Source organism: Propithecus coquereli, unplaced genomic scaffold, assembly GCF_000956105.1.
Source record: "Propithecus coquereli isolate 6110/MARCELLA unplaced genomic scaffold, Pcoq_1.0 Scaffold252, whole genome shotgun sequence".
NCBI classification, from domain to species: Eukaryota; Metazoa; Chordata; class Mammalia; order Primates; family Indriidae; genus Propithecus; species Propithecus coquereli.
Genome location: NW_012148086.1, coordinates 1,120,909 through 1,136,216, shown reverse-complemented (window position 1 = coordinate 1,136,216; position 15,308 = coordinate 1,120,909). Strand labels below are relative to the sequence as shown.

The following is a 15,308-nucleotide window of genomic DNA, read 5'->3' as shown; positions in this document are numbered from 1 at the left end:
CCATTTGTTTAAGTTTACATTTGTGCTTTTCAGGACTGTTTAATAGTTTCACTGTATAAGCCTTGTGCATTTCTAAGATTATCCCTAAGTGTATTTCATTGCATTTATTTTATTTTTATTATTTGCTGTGTTGAATAGAGTATTAAATCTTTTGACTTTCACTTATATATACAAAGGATATTGGGTTTTGTCTTTTAATTTTTTAACCTGCTACTTTACTAAATTCTCTTGCTGTTTGTAGTAATTTCTTTTCATTTCTGTAGTTTTTTTCTAGACTTTTAGTTATGTCACTGCAAAAGAGCTAGTTTTGCCTCTTTCCAAATCTGCTAGTCTCTAATTGCTTTCTCTGGGCCTATCCTGCTTGGCTTGGACGCCGCCCCCAGCAGTTTTCCCCCATGTAAGGCTGTGTCCTGGCAGAGCTAGGCTGGGTTAGCTCTGAAAACTCCGCTGGCTCAGAGGTTCCAGGCCTCCAGACCTCACACTACCCAGTGAACTGAGTGTGCAAATTCCTCCCAGATGCACCCACCACATTCCCAGGGAATGAGGCCCACAGGAGATTGAGGTTCTCCTGTTCTCAGGGGCATCAGGTACCCCACACTTCCCTCTCCATGTTTTGCAGAGATGCCAAGCTCCAGGGCTGGGGCACTAAATGGTTGGTCACCACCTGTGTGCCTTTGGAGAAATGGGGGGAGCAACTTGCCATCCGGTTTTGTTGTGCATGTTTTCTGTGGGTTATGCTTTTGCTATCTTACTTGCTCTAATTTCGTGGGGAAATTTTACAAGTTTAAAAAACGTTGCCACTGCTCCATCTTCCTGGAATTCCTCTCCCACTCTTCTTTTAATGTGATATCCTAACACAACCACAGCTCTTCTCTTTGGAAAAGGATTTGGAAAACATTTAAGGGGGAGCTAATGGTGCTCCACACTGTAATGAAGGGATTTTTTTTTAAAAGGAAGATGGTTGGAGATGCTTCTATTACACTTTTTAGCAATGCCATTTTTGGAAAAATATCAGAAATTACTAAATCCTTGACAAACTACATCAGAAAGATTTGCAAGAGATCAAATGTATGTTCAGAATTTGGAGAGGCGTTTCGGCTAGCACGTGCGGAAAGGTTCTCACAGTGGGTGGGCTCCACTGCACCAAGGATGGGAGGGGTGTCACTGAGGGAAACCTGTCTGAGGTCAATGTTGCAAAGCTTTGCCACAGCATATTTCTTAAGTTTGTGTTTTATCTTAAAAGATTCGAATTATGTTATGACCACCATACGTAGCTGTGCGTATTTGAATGTTTAAGCTACTTAAGAAGGGCTGTATTTATTTTATGGATTCTTACACCCCCGTGTGCCCCAGCTGAAGAAGCAGAGGCCCAGGCCGTGTGCTGAGTGCAGCCGTGAGTGGGATTAGATCTGACCAGGCTGTGAGTCTATGCAGGGAGGGAGGAAGCTGGAGCTAGAGGAGGAAGTGATCCTAACCAGTTTCTCATTCCAGGCAAGTTGCAGAACTGTGTTTTCTGCCTCCAGCTCAGTTTCTCTGCATCCCCCCATGTGCCAGGGTGCACGGGTTGTCCCCATCCATTCTCCCTGATGAGAACAGTCTTTAAGAACCACCAGTGGCAGGAGGACACACTCTCTGAAAGAGGGGCTGGGCCAGAGCAAGCCCATCCCCACGGAGGCCTCCACCCACCTCAGGGCCGCCTGCATGCGACTCTCTCTCCTCATCCTCTCCCTGGTGACCTTGAGCTGGGCCATGGATGGTGGACGCGCCCAGCGCAGGTGCCGTGCTCGCTGTCGGGCAGCCACGACCTGTCAGGGACAAGAGTGCTGTGAGCCACTGGGCTGGTGGTGGAAGGAGAGAGGCCCTCAGTGTTCCTGCCAGCCCAAGGACCACATCATCACTGTGCCTTTCGTTCCGTCTGGTGCTTAGGGACAAAGAGGTACTGTGCACAGATAACATGTACCGGGTTGTTGGGGAGGGGGATAGACCCATTTTTAAAAATCTGCTCATGTCCCAGGCAAGCTTTTTTTGGCAGGGATTGCAGGCTAGGCCATTAAAAAGTGCTGCTTTACATGAGAGGCATGTCTACGACTGTCAAATTAGAGGAGCAATTATCTTTGGCATTTGCACATATTTTCTCCTAAAGACCTTCAAAATATGGAAAAGCCATTTTAAAGTACAGTCTTAGCAAGAAACACCTTTGTTTTCTAAAAAGCATTATTGCTTTCATATTCCATTTATGATCAGGATATAATAGTAGCCAGATAAAGGAACCCATCGAAGATATTCATTCATTTGTTTCTCGCTCATTCATTCACTCAACACCCTTTTACTGAGCTGGCACTGGGCCAGGCCCTGGGGCCATCTGAGGGATCGAGGCAGTCCTTCCTCGCAGAGACTCAGGGCTTCCAGGAAACGTCTGGCAGGTGCACAAATATACAGTGAGACATGACACGTGCAGAGCCCGCGGGTTCGGACGTTCTTTCCAGCTGATGCGCCACTTGAGAAGCGAGCGCACCTTATGGCTGGTGTGGGGAAGCTCAGATGTTGGGGCACCCCGACTTTAAGGAGCTGATGGGACAGACACACGGTTTGGCCCTCAGGATCATGGCTGGATTTGTCGGGAGGTTGCTCACCCCTGAGGATGACACTATAGAAGGAGAAAGAACAGACTAGCAGCCTGGCGGGGCGTGGCTGCACATGGGGACAGAAAAGGCAGAAAAGGCTTCGAAGCAGAAAGGAAAGTTGAGATCCAAAATGTGTGGGAGAAGCAGAGCAATGCTGTGTCAAAAGCTAAGGTGCTACGGGGCAGGGGTGCATAAGGAAGGGGTGAGACGGAGGCAGGTTCGGGCCCCAGAGCCCTGCTTCCTGCAGGGTGGCCTTGGTCTAATCACTTCACCTCTCTGAGCTTCCACTTCCTCATCTTTGGAATGGGGTGCAAAGAGGCTGCCTACTTCTTAAGGTCTGGTAGAGAACAAATGCAATGATGAATGTAAATAACGTGTAGATGTAAAATAGCACGTGACTAGTAGGCAGTTTATGCTCGCCACACATCATCATCGTGATCAGCGCTTCCAGGTGAGGCCAAGAGCTTCAGGGGAGAAAGGCCTCAGGCAGGTCCTCAGACATGGAGCTCACTAGTGTGCCCCTCTGGGAGGAGGGGTGAGGCTGAGCGGAGGCAGAGACGGGGTCTGACTGGAAATAGACGGGGACTACGTCCTTGGTCCACAGACGTACGGGACCGCACGTGCCTTTCATATACACGTATGTTAACAAGCCTGTGACTCTGTTCACGTGGCCAGCAGACCTTCCTCTTCCTTCACATCGTCCACCCTGCCCGTGGGACCTACATATTCAGTGGGCGAAACTGAATGCAGGAAAGAAGGAAGGGAGGGAGGGAAAAGGAGTACATTTTCTGTGGGTCCACTGCCTTGCAAATGGTCTAAGATGTCTTCAAAATCATGCCCAGAATTATATTTCTCATTTGCTTCAATATTTTAAAATATGCTAATTTTCTTGATACTCTGACTTTTTTGGGGTTGTGGTACAGATAAGGAAATAAGTCCTAAATGTTCCTCTGTCATGTATGTGTGTGCAAAGCAGCATAAGAAATGAAGATACATTCCATGGGTCTCTAAAAATGCAACCAAATTTGAATTCAAAGCTTAAGTCCAGATACTTGTGATGAGAATATAAAGTAGTCCTCTAAAGCTCAGCTCACACCACACAGATATTTAATAGCTTCCTCACTTTTTCCACTTCGCTCGCACAGCCAGGAACCGCACAGCTCGAAGACAGGGGAAGGCAGGTCCGGGAATGTTCTTCCAGTTCCACGTCCAGATTCCTGGTTGCCTCACATAAAGACTCAGTAAAAAAGTGGTTGTCGTCTTTTCTTTTCCAAGCGAAACCCAACGCCATGAGGCATATCTGGAAGGAAAACCGTGATAGCACAGAGAGTCACACGCGCTGCGTTTGCGTTCATTCCGCACAGAGCCGTCTCCCCGTTCCTCATGGCAGACGGGACCCCACCTCCCAGTTTTAAACAGACACGAGCAGTGACCGCCTTTGATTTTGGCTCATCTACTCGCCAGGTGTGGCCTCACCCAGGAGACTTGTGTTCTCTGAAGCTCGGTTTCCTCAAATGAAAACTGGGGATTAAAGTGGTTCATTCCTCATAGGGTTTTCATGAAGATTAAAGAACAGGCCTGTGTGGGGCTTAGTGCAGGGCCCACTCCCAGTTTTCTTCTCACTACATCTTAACTCAAGCCATAAAGAAAAGCAACTTGCTACCAAAATGAAGCCACAACTCCCCTTCCTTTGCAGGGCCCCTGCTGATGGAAGGTGCCTCTACCACAGAGGGCGTTTCTTACCATAAGTGGCTGGGTGACGAAAACGCAGCAGACCACGGAGAGAAACAGCAGGTGCAGCCACTGCACACACTGCGCCGGGCCGAACCTGCCGCAGGAGACAGCGCGGTCAGCATCCTCATGGGAGCAGGATGCCCGGCGGGTGCTGCTGCCTATGCACAGAGACGTGGCCTGGGAGGGCCGTGCCCTCGCCAAGGCAGGACGGCGGGCAGGAAGGGCGCTGCAGCCAGGGAGGGGCTGTGCGGGGAGGTGTCTTTCTGCCCACTGGAGGGGAGCCCCTTTCTGTCAAGAGGACATCAACCTCCCTGAGCCTACCCCGTGGGAAAGACAAAGGAAAACCCATCACATGCCGCAGAGACGGGAAGGGCAGGAAAATGGGTTGGGTGTAATAATAATGAGAGCAGCAACAACAGCAGCGCTGAAATCCGTGGAGCACCCACAGGGGCAGGCACCATGCTAACAGGGAGGCATTTAGTAAAACCGTGTGGACTAAGTGCTCTGATATCCCTGCTTTACAGATGGGCAAACTGGGCTCGGGGAGATCCTAAGCGCCTGCTCATCCTCGCAGGCATCAACACGTGCACCTGGGGGAAAGGAAAGAGCTGGGGAGAAGGGGCCTTGGCTTTGCGGCTCCCCTTCACGGTTTATGGAGATGCGGCCCACGGAGCCACAGTGAGTGACCCTGCAGTCTCCAGCGGTGGCCCGAGCTGCACGGGAGCCAGAGAGGCAGTGTATGTGGAGGACAGAACTGGAATCTGTGACGTGTGCATCACAATCCCTGTCTTGCAGGCTTATGTATCCAGCTCACAGCCTGGCCCTCTCAGGAGCCCCGCGGCTGGGTTCCTTCCTGCCTCGGGTGGGTGTCCTGTGGATTCTGTTTGATACCTGGGGCTCCATCCAGGCCGGCTGCTGTCACAGAACGGGCTGGGCCAAGCCACTCTTTGGGGTTTGCATATGATTCAACAGCCGCCGCACTCCCCCATCCCACCAACTGTGAGGCAGGAAGGAGAAATGAGGGAGAAAATAGCAATAAGTGACATCTGGTGCCTGCATTTGATGAGTTCCCAGAAGTGCAGGGATTTCCTTACAGATGCTAGACTTTTCATCTGCGGACCTGAGGATATTCGGAAACCTTCACAACTCACCTGTAGCCTAGAAATCCTGTCCCCAAACCACAGGCCAGGGAAGCCATCCCACAAACAGCCAATGCCGCAGAGTCTGACCAAGGCAGATGGGCCCCTGCTGGGGGTGCGAGTCCTTCCAAACCACTGCGGGGGGCTGCAGCAGAAAAGAACAGAGGCGAGGTGAGTTCACACACCTCAGCATCTCCATCCACAGAGGGTGTGCCGGCGAATTTCACGTGTCAACCTGACTGGGCTACGGGGTGCCCAGACATTCGGCCAAACATCATTGTGGGTGTGTCTGTGATGTTGTTTCTGGGCGACGTTACCCTGTGAATCAGCAGATAGTAAAGCAGATCACCCTCGCCAGTGTAGGGTCTCATCCTGTCCATCGGGGCCTGAACAGAACACACAGGCTGGGTGCGAGGGAACTGTTCCCACCTGACCGCTGGGCTGGGACTTCAGTGCCCACCTCAGGCAGGGACAGGGGTGGGTGAGCAGCAACTCCTGCCCTGCAGTGTCCTCAGTGGACCCTTACGGCCTCCCCTCCTGTGCTGACCAAGAGGCCCTCAGCATCAGAGGTGGGGGCGGCCAGTTTCCATGTCAGACCCCAAAGACTAAGCAGGCCCAGAGGGTCACCCTGTATTGTTCTTTATGCCCCTGAGTGGAGTCATCTGGATCCCCATTTTCTCATGATTGCTCTGAGAGGTCAGTCCCCAAGGAGGGCACATCTGGAGGTGGAATGTGACGTTAACCCAGGGCAACCAAACACAACACATTTTAACAGACTAACAGGCTGCTGCCAGGAAGCTGGTATGCAGCAAACCAAGGGACACTTGCTAAAGAAATCAAGGATTGTGGAGCTGGGGCCAGGACAGTGGAGTCATCCTGAGCCGTGCTTTCCCCATAGCCTCATTGGTGTCTGGCCTGCCAGTGTGAGCCTCGCATTTCTGAGCACTCCCTTCCAGCCAGGCCACGTGTCCAGCTGTCACGGAGGGTGGCTGGCCCTCGGGACCAGTGCGCACAGTGATTCCCCACTGACACCAGTACCCGTACTGCAGGCTCATGTGCGCACCTGCTTGAAGCCTCACTCACTCACAGAAACCATCTTTTTTGTGCACAACTCTGTGCAAGGCTGAATGCACCCTCCCTCTGCTGCACACAAAGGCTTTGCTAGCCACTGTGCCAGCATCTAGTCCTCCAGCACCTGGGTTGACCTGGAGCTTTGAGAAAACCAAATCCTCGTGTATCACGAGTGCCAGGACCCCACAGCCATGCACCCCCGGGCAGGCCAGGCCCACACAGTCACCTCCTGGACATGACTGAGAGGGACATGGCTGCCTTCCTGGGACCCAGTCTGCAGCAGGATCCGTCCTCCCTGGACGCAGCCCTGTTTGTTCCCAGGTAATTCCCTGCCTCTCTCAGCTCACTGCTGAGCTTCCAGCATCATTTGAAGCCAGTGCTGTTATTCACTCTAATTAGCACTAAAAAGTACAAAGCTTCACATTTCAGAATCTTTAAAGGAAAGTTAAGAGTTTACTGTTGACTTTTAACATGATCTGATCAAACCTATGTCAAGTACATGGCAGAAACCATCAGGACTGTGGGACAAAGCTGGACACCTCGGTTTCAGCTGGGCCCATGCCTGGCTCTTAGATGAGACCAGTGTTAGTGACCTTTGGCCCAACTGTGGCTCTGCTTGCCCGCCTTGCCCAGTGGCTGCAGGCCGGAGCCAGACCAGCAGAAAGGGGACTGCACATCACAAACCACAGGACCGCAGTTACCTTGTGAACGGGGAAGGCAGTGGTGGCTCTCCCTGCTCACAGCAGTCCCGCCATGGGCAGTCCCACGGGCCTCCAGCTCGGGGGCTGGACAGGCTGCACTGTCGCCGCTCACGGCCTTCCTCCAGGTGTCCCCAGAGAGAACGGCTGACGCAGGATGCTAGAATGACAAGGTCAGGCCGAGGTTAATGTCTCCCTGGACAGGGCTGTCCTGTGATGCTGTGCCCTCAATGGCAGTGCCGCTTTCTGCCTTCTCGGAGAACAGGAATAGCGGGGCGGGACATGGAGCTCAGGTCTCCGCAGAATTCTAAGGGAGGAAGTGCAGGAGCCCCGGGGGGCAGGTCCTCTTTGTTTCCCTTGGAGGATTGCAGGGCAATGCTGGCGGCCTAATGTCAGCTGTATGCAGTCAGGTGACTGCACCCTGCTCTCTGGGAGCCACAGTCCTGCCAGAGGAGGGAATCTGGCCAGAGCAACAGGCCAGGCAGAGGCCCCAGGGTGAGAGGGCACAGAGCCCTGGCGTGGTGTTTGGGGCAGAGGGACACGCTGAGGGCCGAGCTCAGGACCAGGAGAGAGTTATAGCCTGGGAGACACAGGGAATCACGTGTGCCCTGACACTCCCCACAGGGGAGAATCCCACCTACACGAAGGGTACAGTCGCACAGATCCAAAAAGCAAAGTACCAGTGGGACGCCATAGTTGCGGCATCGGAAGCTTCAACTGCCCCATCCCACAGCTTCTTTGAGACTGGGATGGAGCTGCCGCCACTGGGGCAGCTGCCTGCGCACACACCCGGGCCTTGCTGCCCCAGTGTGTCTCCCACGGCTCTGTCAATGCCTCGCTGCATGAGCGCGGGCTCTCCACACTCTGCTGGGCTGCACCCCCTTCGCCCGCTTCCTGCTTCTGGCCTCTGCTGAGCCTCCTGACCCTACCTGGACAGCCAGCCCGCCGTGGCCTGTGGCCTGGGAAACAGCCTCCCCTACGGAGGGCGGCCCGGCCAGCGCTGCGGGTCTTGTGTGGATCTTTTCCTGTCTCCATCTCACCCTGGGCCTGACCCACCCATGGCCCGACCACAGCCAAGGGAGGACGCTGGGGCAATCTAGTCGTTAAGCCTGCATGCTGGAGAACCAGCTGCTGCCCACAGTCACTGGCTTACCTTGCGTGGCTCCTGTGCATCTGGCGTCCTTCTGCGGGAATTAGGGCCTGAGTAAAAAAAGAACAGGCAAATGTATGATTCAAAACCAGGGATATGTTTAAAAAGGTTACTGCTTTCTTCAGAGAATACTCTTTCTTCCTGACTCTGCCAGACAAGCCTTTCTGAGACACGGGACAAAGCCAGAATGAGGACGTCTTGACGTTGCCTTCCTGGTGGGGGCTTGGACGACCCCTCACACCACCCACCTAGGGAACCACGGCAGCTTGAGAAAATGTTTAGTGAAAAAGATAAAAAAAAGCCTTAAAAGTATTAATAAATGTGACTATTAAAAAAATTTAAGTAATAATCAAACTCAAATGGCACTAGCAACTGGAGAAAGTACTCACTACCCATCTGACAAAGGCCTAGTTTTCTTAATGGGTAAAAAGCATTTATACATCACTCAGAAAAAGGATTTTACAAGATTAATATTAATATGGGCAAAGAAAATGGACCAACTGCAGAAAATAAAATGGCTTTTTTAAACACATGAAATGATGCCAAACTTTACTAATAATAAACACAATGCGCATTGAAAGTAGGAGATTGATCCAAAAGGCACCGGAGAGTTTCTAGGTGTTTTAATGCACATTTACCCGGAGTTGCCTCCGTGTGCGCTCCTCCCAAGGGGCGGCCTGGTTCAGCTTGGGAAGGCCCCGGGGCTTCCTGCAGAGGCAGAGAAGTTATTTGCAGAGGGCGCTTCCCCGCGGTGAAACGGCTGCTCAGGAGAATGGGGCCAGGCAGACAGGCCGTGGGTACCTTGCTGAGCCTGAAGAGCAGCGACAGGAGCTGGGCCCCCGGAGAGGCCAGGAGGGCGCACAGGAGACCCACCCGGAAGGATCCGAGGGCCACGCCAGCAGGGCCGACAGCCAGCAGGAGCTGCAGCAATCCAACAGCAGCCGTTACTTCAACCCGGAAAGAGTCCAACTTAAAGTGCAGTCATTTCGTAATTACAAATATATTTAGCACAAATATACACATTATATTTAACCGAAAGTGCTCTCTTCATGAATCTTTGCCCTTCTATCCCAGGAGTAAAAAAAAACAAAAACGAGAAATCATTTTGTTTTCCTCACAGACAAATCCCTTTGGATTGACCAGATGTTTGCGGGCGCCCGCTCCCCTGACTCAGCCCTTGTACAACCCAACAAGGTGCCAATGTCCCCAGTGCAGTAGGACAGGCGGACAGTGGCCCAAGATCAGACAACTTGTCAACTTTAGAAGAGAGGCCGACCCAGGTTTCCTGACCGCAGGCCCCAATCTTTTCCCAGGTGGACAGAGCTGTTCCCTTCTTGCTATTTGATATTTCTTTATCATCTTTTTACAAATTCTATGAACATGTTATTCTGCCAACCCCTAAGTTATCAGACCTCTTTGACACCTGGTGCCGTGTAGGGAGCCATCACGCCCCGCTGTCCTGTGGATGGCTCACGGACCCTGCCCTGAGACAAACCTGTCACCACCTTCCCCGGCCTCATCTGGGCCATGTGAGCCCAGCTGGGCCCATGAAGGGCCATGAGGCTGTCCTAAGAAACAAGTCTGTGTTCCCTCACCCCAAAGCCATGCTGTGATTTTTCCTCAGGGAAGGCAGCATCTCCGTTTTAACTGCCGGTGGTGACTTAGAATTAATTCTCTATATCTCACGAGGAACAATCAGACCAGCATTGCTAGTCCAAACTGGCATCCCAAGGGCAAATGTGCCCATCAGAACTGCTCTCTGATGCCCAGAGGATTTGCTTAAAATCTGAATGAATTGCTAACTTTAAAAAAGAATTCAGGACATTCTCATAAGACAGCCTAGTCTGCCAAGCTCTCTGGAAAAGCCCTGCTCCGTGACCTCCCACTGTGCTGCCAGCCGAGGGCAGTGGCTCTGTGAGGCAAGGCTGCCCTGACACCACCCAGAGCCCCCCACTCTACACTCCCCTCCTGTCCCCTTCCCCGGCCAGTGACCCCTGTGGGCCCTCCAGGCACCTGTTTAAACCTTTCTCAAGGACTGAGCTTTGTTAATTCCTTAGTCAAGGAGGGCCACACTGTCGGTCCGGGGTCTGGAAGCGACTGTAAGGAAGTCATGCCCCCACCTGCTCTTGCCCTCCAGCCGTGACCAGGGCCGCGAGACACGCGTAGACACACAGCAGGGAGAAGGACACGGCGAGGCGCGGCGTGTGCAGGTATCTGCTGGGGGAGGGCCGGCTGTACGCGGAGAGCCAGACGTGGAAATCTTCCAGGTACTCTATGAACTTGCAGCAGAAGAGCTGGAACAGAAACCAGTGACGGAAATGCTCTCTGACTTTGGGCATTTACGTGAACAGGGCAAAATCCTCATTATCACCAGTGATCTTCCGAGCAGAGCCCCACACGTTCCTGTCTCTTCTATCTGGCCTGTTAGTGGATGCCAGGTGGTCTGTGGGTACAGGTCCGCTGCAGCCGGCTCCTCCTTCCCGCTGTCTCTGCGGCCCCTCGCCCTGGCCAAGCTCCCACCGCGCTGGACTCCGGCCCACCCCAACCTTCTGCTGGAGCCTCTTGAGCTTTGGCACAAATCTTCCCTCGGCTTCCCTTGTCTGGCTCCCCAGTGCCTTCACACCTCGGCTCCGGAGACCACCCCTCTAGAGCCCCCGATCACTTCTCTGCTTCGTGTTTCTAACGGACTTTCTAAAACTCCTCCACTCTCAGTACTTTCCAGGCAGCACAGTTAATTTTAACTGGGCTTTGAGTGCACCGAGAGGGGATCGTGTCCTGTCCACCTCCGTTCTCAGCAGCCCGCAGGGTGTCCGCCACACAGCGGGCGATATGTCGCTTAAGAATACATGGCGCTGGATTTTAAGTTTCGAGTCAATGTAAATAACGCTTGGTGCTCGACACTGTTTTAGAAAAACGGAATTATGCATAGGACTGGTGTTATGGAATATGTGTAGAATACGTTAGCTAAATGCCAGCCAAGCAGTTTTAACACAAGAAGAATATGCTTTTTCTGTGTAAAAGGACTGGCCAACAAGAGACCATTGACTCACAGGACACAGCTGCACGTGCTTAAATACGATGAAATCAGCAGGTATAGGTTTCGCACGAAAAGTTCTCAAGCAGAATAGCAGGAGAACGAACAATGCATCTCTCCCATTGTTTACCACAGTCAGCTAACCGGTCACTCGCATGGAAACAACCGTACAAGGGACGGTCCCAGGGGAATCCAGCCTTCATTTTAGGTGCTGAAGAACTTCCATATGCTGTGGCTGATTGAAACTCATTTCCACTTCACTGCAATCATGTTTCCTACCGACTTAGCAATGTCAGGCCTGAAAATGCCAAGGCCGTGAGCCTGGCCCTCTCACCCCAGCAGGTGGCAAGGCGACGGATCGGAAAGAGCTCAGTGGCCTGGCAAGATCTAGTGAGCGTGGGGCGATGTGGGCGCTGAGCGCCTACCGCTGTGTGAGACCAGCCTCGGGACTCATTGACCAGAAACACAAAGTCATGCGTGAAGGTGTTTCCCACGACATTTTCTGTTGCCATAATAAACAAAACAAGATTGTAAATGCCCACAGGTGGATACGTGAGCTGAGAATAGTGCACAGTGGGCCATTTTATGGTCCTAAATCATTTTAAAGAAAATTCATGAAGAGATCTCCTCTAAAATGTTGAATTAGAAAGTGCAAAACGCACAGCATTATTATTGCAAGTGTATAAAATATGTCTGTATATAGGGAAAGCTGGAAAAGAACATGCAAAACTCAAAACCTTCATAGTTGGTTTGTGAGATTATTGGAGATTTTGTCACTTTCACCATGTCCTGCCATCTCGGCCCTGACAACATCTGGATTATTCTGTTGATTGTTACCTAGGTGGTTTAGGATAAACACAGAGCACCGACCAGTCTTTAGTTAGGGGCCTTCTGGACACCACAGACCACCTGCAACCATGAAGTCCAGAAATGTTATTACAGTTACAATCAAAAGAAGAAAAGCAATACCGCAATAGTTAATAAATGGCAACGGTAATTAATCCACGCTTGGATGGCCACTTAATGAATGCATCATTTAAAATATGAACATCTTGAAAATTAACTAAGAAAAGAGCTAATACAATTAACATAAGATGAGTTTAAAGATAAACTGCAGTGAGAGAGGCAGAGCCAGGTGCCATGTTCTGGCGTCAGCCTGGACGGACCCACCTTCCAGAAGCCGAGTCCCCCTTGCAGACAGGTGAGCTCCCGCTCCACGCGGCCGTCGTGCCGGCTGGCCGCCAGCCAGCACTGGCCAGGGAAGAACCAGCCCTGTCCTGTGTGCAGTGCCTTCACCATCACGTGGCTGAGGAACCAGTCCGGGGAAGGCCCACGGCTGTCGTGCCAGAGGCGGATCCTCCGCAGCGGGCCCAGCCGGTCAGGAGCGCTGGCGACACACACAGCAGCATCCCATCAGCCAGACGTGTGGACGGCATGGTCCTGACACGTGCCAGCACTGACGCCCGCCCTCAAGTCACTGATGGTCACGAGAGGGGGATGGGACATGTCAACAGATAACTGATGTGCAGAGTGACACGTGACGCCCCCTGGAACACGGCCAGCGGACAGTGAACCCGCTGCGCAGTGACAATGCACATGGGTCTTCAGTATCCTTTAGTTTCCCCAAACACAGTCACTCAAATCTTGCCAATGTATCTGCATTTGGCACGGGTTAGTCTGAAGTTAACCTTTTATCTCCTAATACAGATATAATACTCAATATTATTATAAATGAAATTTTCAGGAGAAAAAATAATTTAGTTCAGTACTTTCATATTTTCTAAAACATCAGGTGCTTTTCCCCCATCTTGATAAATCATTTCCTTCCTCTGTCCCTACCCTCCATGTGACATCATGTGTTCCTGCTCTTCCAAATTTGGGGTGAACCTAATTAATTTAAGCAGGTTTAGTGACACAGAAAACACTGTCATTATGAACTTTACTAACATGCAAAATTGATAAGTCTTTCTCTCCCTCCTTCCTTCCTCCCCTCACATAAACACACTGCTTAATCTACTCCCAATAACAAACTGTAAAAATACTTCATACAATTGAATGCAACTCGATGCTCCCTATTAGAGACCAATGCTGCATTTTCCACTTTTTTGGATTTGTGATGGGCCCACACCGACCTTGACTGGCCTCTCTTTCCCACACAGTGCAGCTGGAATGTTTCAGAATACCTCAGGATAAAGGTGTGTCTGGAATTCCTTTCAAACAGGGGCTTCTCTGGACAGTAGAGTTCTTTGGTTTCTGAAAGTCCATTTTCACCACATAAAACAATGTAAACCTTAAAACAAAAGCACGGGATATTTCACCGAAGACACAAGCAATGCCGGGGCTTCCTCACACTTTCTCCCAGCCTCCCGTCCCTCGCAAAACCAACAGCGGCTTGCTACACCCGGGGACCGGGGGCGAGGGGTGCACCGCCATGGCCTGCACAGCCCCTCCAAAGCCCTGGCTTCCCTGGAGAGACCTGGAAGAGGGCCCCAGAAGTGGAGCCTCGTGGGGTTGGCTGGTTTTTCACATAATTGATCCAGAAAAGCCAGATCCCAACTGGGATCCTGAGGGCATCTGTTTCCTCAGGAAGCAGGAGAGCACAACAGTGCATGCGTCATCTTCCTCCCTCCAGCTTGGTGGGGAGATGCTGGGGAGGCCTAGACATGGGTGTGGAGCCAGGCAGGGCTAGGCGCAGGAACACCCCGGGGAGGAACGTGCCGATCAGGCTGTGCTTGTCACTCCTCACTGTTGTCATTTGTGACATGAAATTTTACAATTCTGATGTAGTGTAATTTCTCAAGCTTTCGTTTAAGAACCATAATTATTTCTTGTTTTTGAAATCCTTCCCCATCCCAAAGTATATGTGTTCTTTTTTTTTTCTTTTTTGTAGAGATGGGATCTTGCTATGTTGTCCAGGATAGTCTTGAACTCCTAGGCTCAAGGGATACTCCTACTTTATCCTCCCAAACTGCTGGGATTATAGGCTTGAGCTACACCCAGCCTGAAAGTATATATTTTCTTTGAGAAATTTCTAAATTGTGTTTTTTCACCTTTCCATCTCCAGTATTCTGGACTTTAATTTTTGTGCGTAAAGATTTAATATTTACCTTTTTCTATAAGGACAGTCACTGTCCCAAAATACACCATGAACTGTCTACCCTTTCCTCTCTGGTGTGTAGGACCTCGTCTGGCATTGGTTCTGGAGTCCCTAATTTACCCGCCCCCCCAATCCCTAGTCCATCTCCTGACTACACTGCACTGTCTTAGCTACCACAACTTCAAAATAAGCCTGGATTTCTGGTCGGTAGTCCCCTGCCCTGCTCTTCCCTTTAGAGCTGGCATGACTATTCTTGTAATTTTTTTATATTCTTGCGTTCTCTTCCATCTGAATTTCAGAATCAGTTTTTTTAGTTTCACAAAACATCTTCCTGGAACTATGATTGGATTTCACTGAATTTAATCTCCTAATATCGTAGTTTTTCATTTGTGAAATGAGTATATTAACAGAACTTAATTCACGTTATTATTATTGCTATAGGTTAATCTGGAAGAAATAACAAAGGGAAATTAGTTTTCCCATCCATGAATAAATACAGTGCTTTATTTATACCCTTCATGTATATTGGGCAAACTTTGTCCATGATGGTCTTACATGTGGTGTTTGGAGAACTTACTTCCAGGCACCCTGCCACTTTGTGACTGTGATGAAGAGGCTCTTGTTTTCAATTACATGTTGCAAATAGTTATTGCTGTTTTATAGAGATGATTTTGCTGATTTTTTTCTCCATCATGAATCCAGCAAGTTTATTAAACATTCTCATCAGTTCTAATTATTTGACTGAAGATTCTTTTGCATTT

At 50.6% G+C, this 15,308-nt stretch overlaps 1 protein-coding gene across 1 annotated transcript in view; it reads right to left on the bottom strand.

Annotated features, from left to right (window-relative positions):
- The window catches only part of PKD1L1 (polycystic kidney disease 1 like 1), a 118,055-nt gene that overhangs the window by 27,396 nt on the left and 75,351 nt on the right, over nucleotides 1-15,308 (bottom strand). The window contains exons 32-42 of the mRNA XM_012646895.1: nucleotides 13,634-13,740; nucleotides 12,621-12,837; nucleotides 10,537-10,710; nucleotides 9,218-9,337; nucleotides 9,055-9,124; nucleotides 8,420-8,466; nucleotides 7,270-7,426; nucleotides 5,510-5,642; nucleotides 4,368-4,452; nucleotides 3,748-3,924; nucleotides 1,687-1,805 (exon numbers count right to left, since the gene is read on the bottom strand). Coding sequence (XP_012502349.1) covers nucleotides 1,687-1,805; nucleotides 3,748-3,924; nucleotides 4,368-4,452; nucleotides 5,510-5,642; nucleotides 7,270-7,426; nucleotides 8,420-8,466; nucleotides 9,055-9,124; nucleotides 9,218-9,337; nucleotides 10,537-10,710; nucleotides 12,621-12,837; nucleotides 13,634-13,740 — 1,406 coding nt within the window. The remainder of the gene's footprint in view (nucleotides 1-1,686; nucleotides 1,806-3,747; nucleotides 3,925-4,367; nucleotides 4,453-5,509; nucleotides 5,643-7,269; nucleotides 7,427-8,419; nucleotides 8,467-9,054; nucleotides 9,125-9,217; nucleotides 9,338-10,536; nucleotides 10,711-12,620; nucleotides 12,838-13,633; nucleotides 13,741-15,308) is intronic.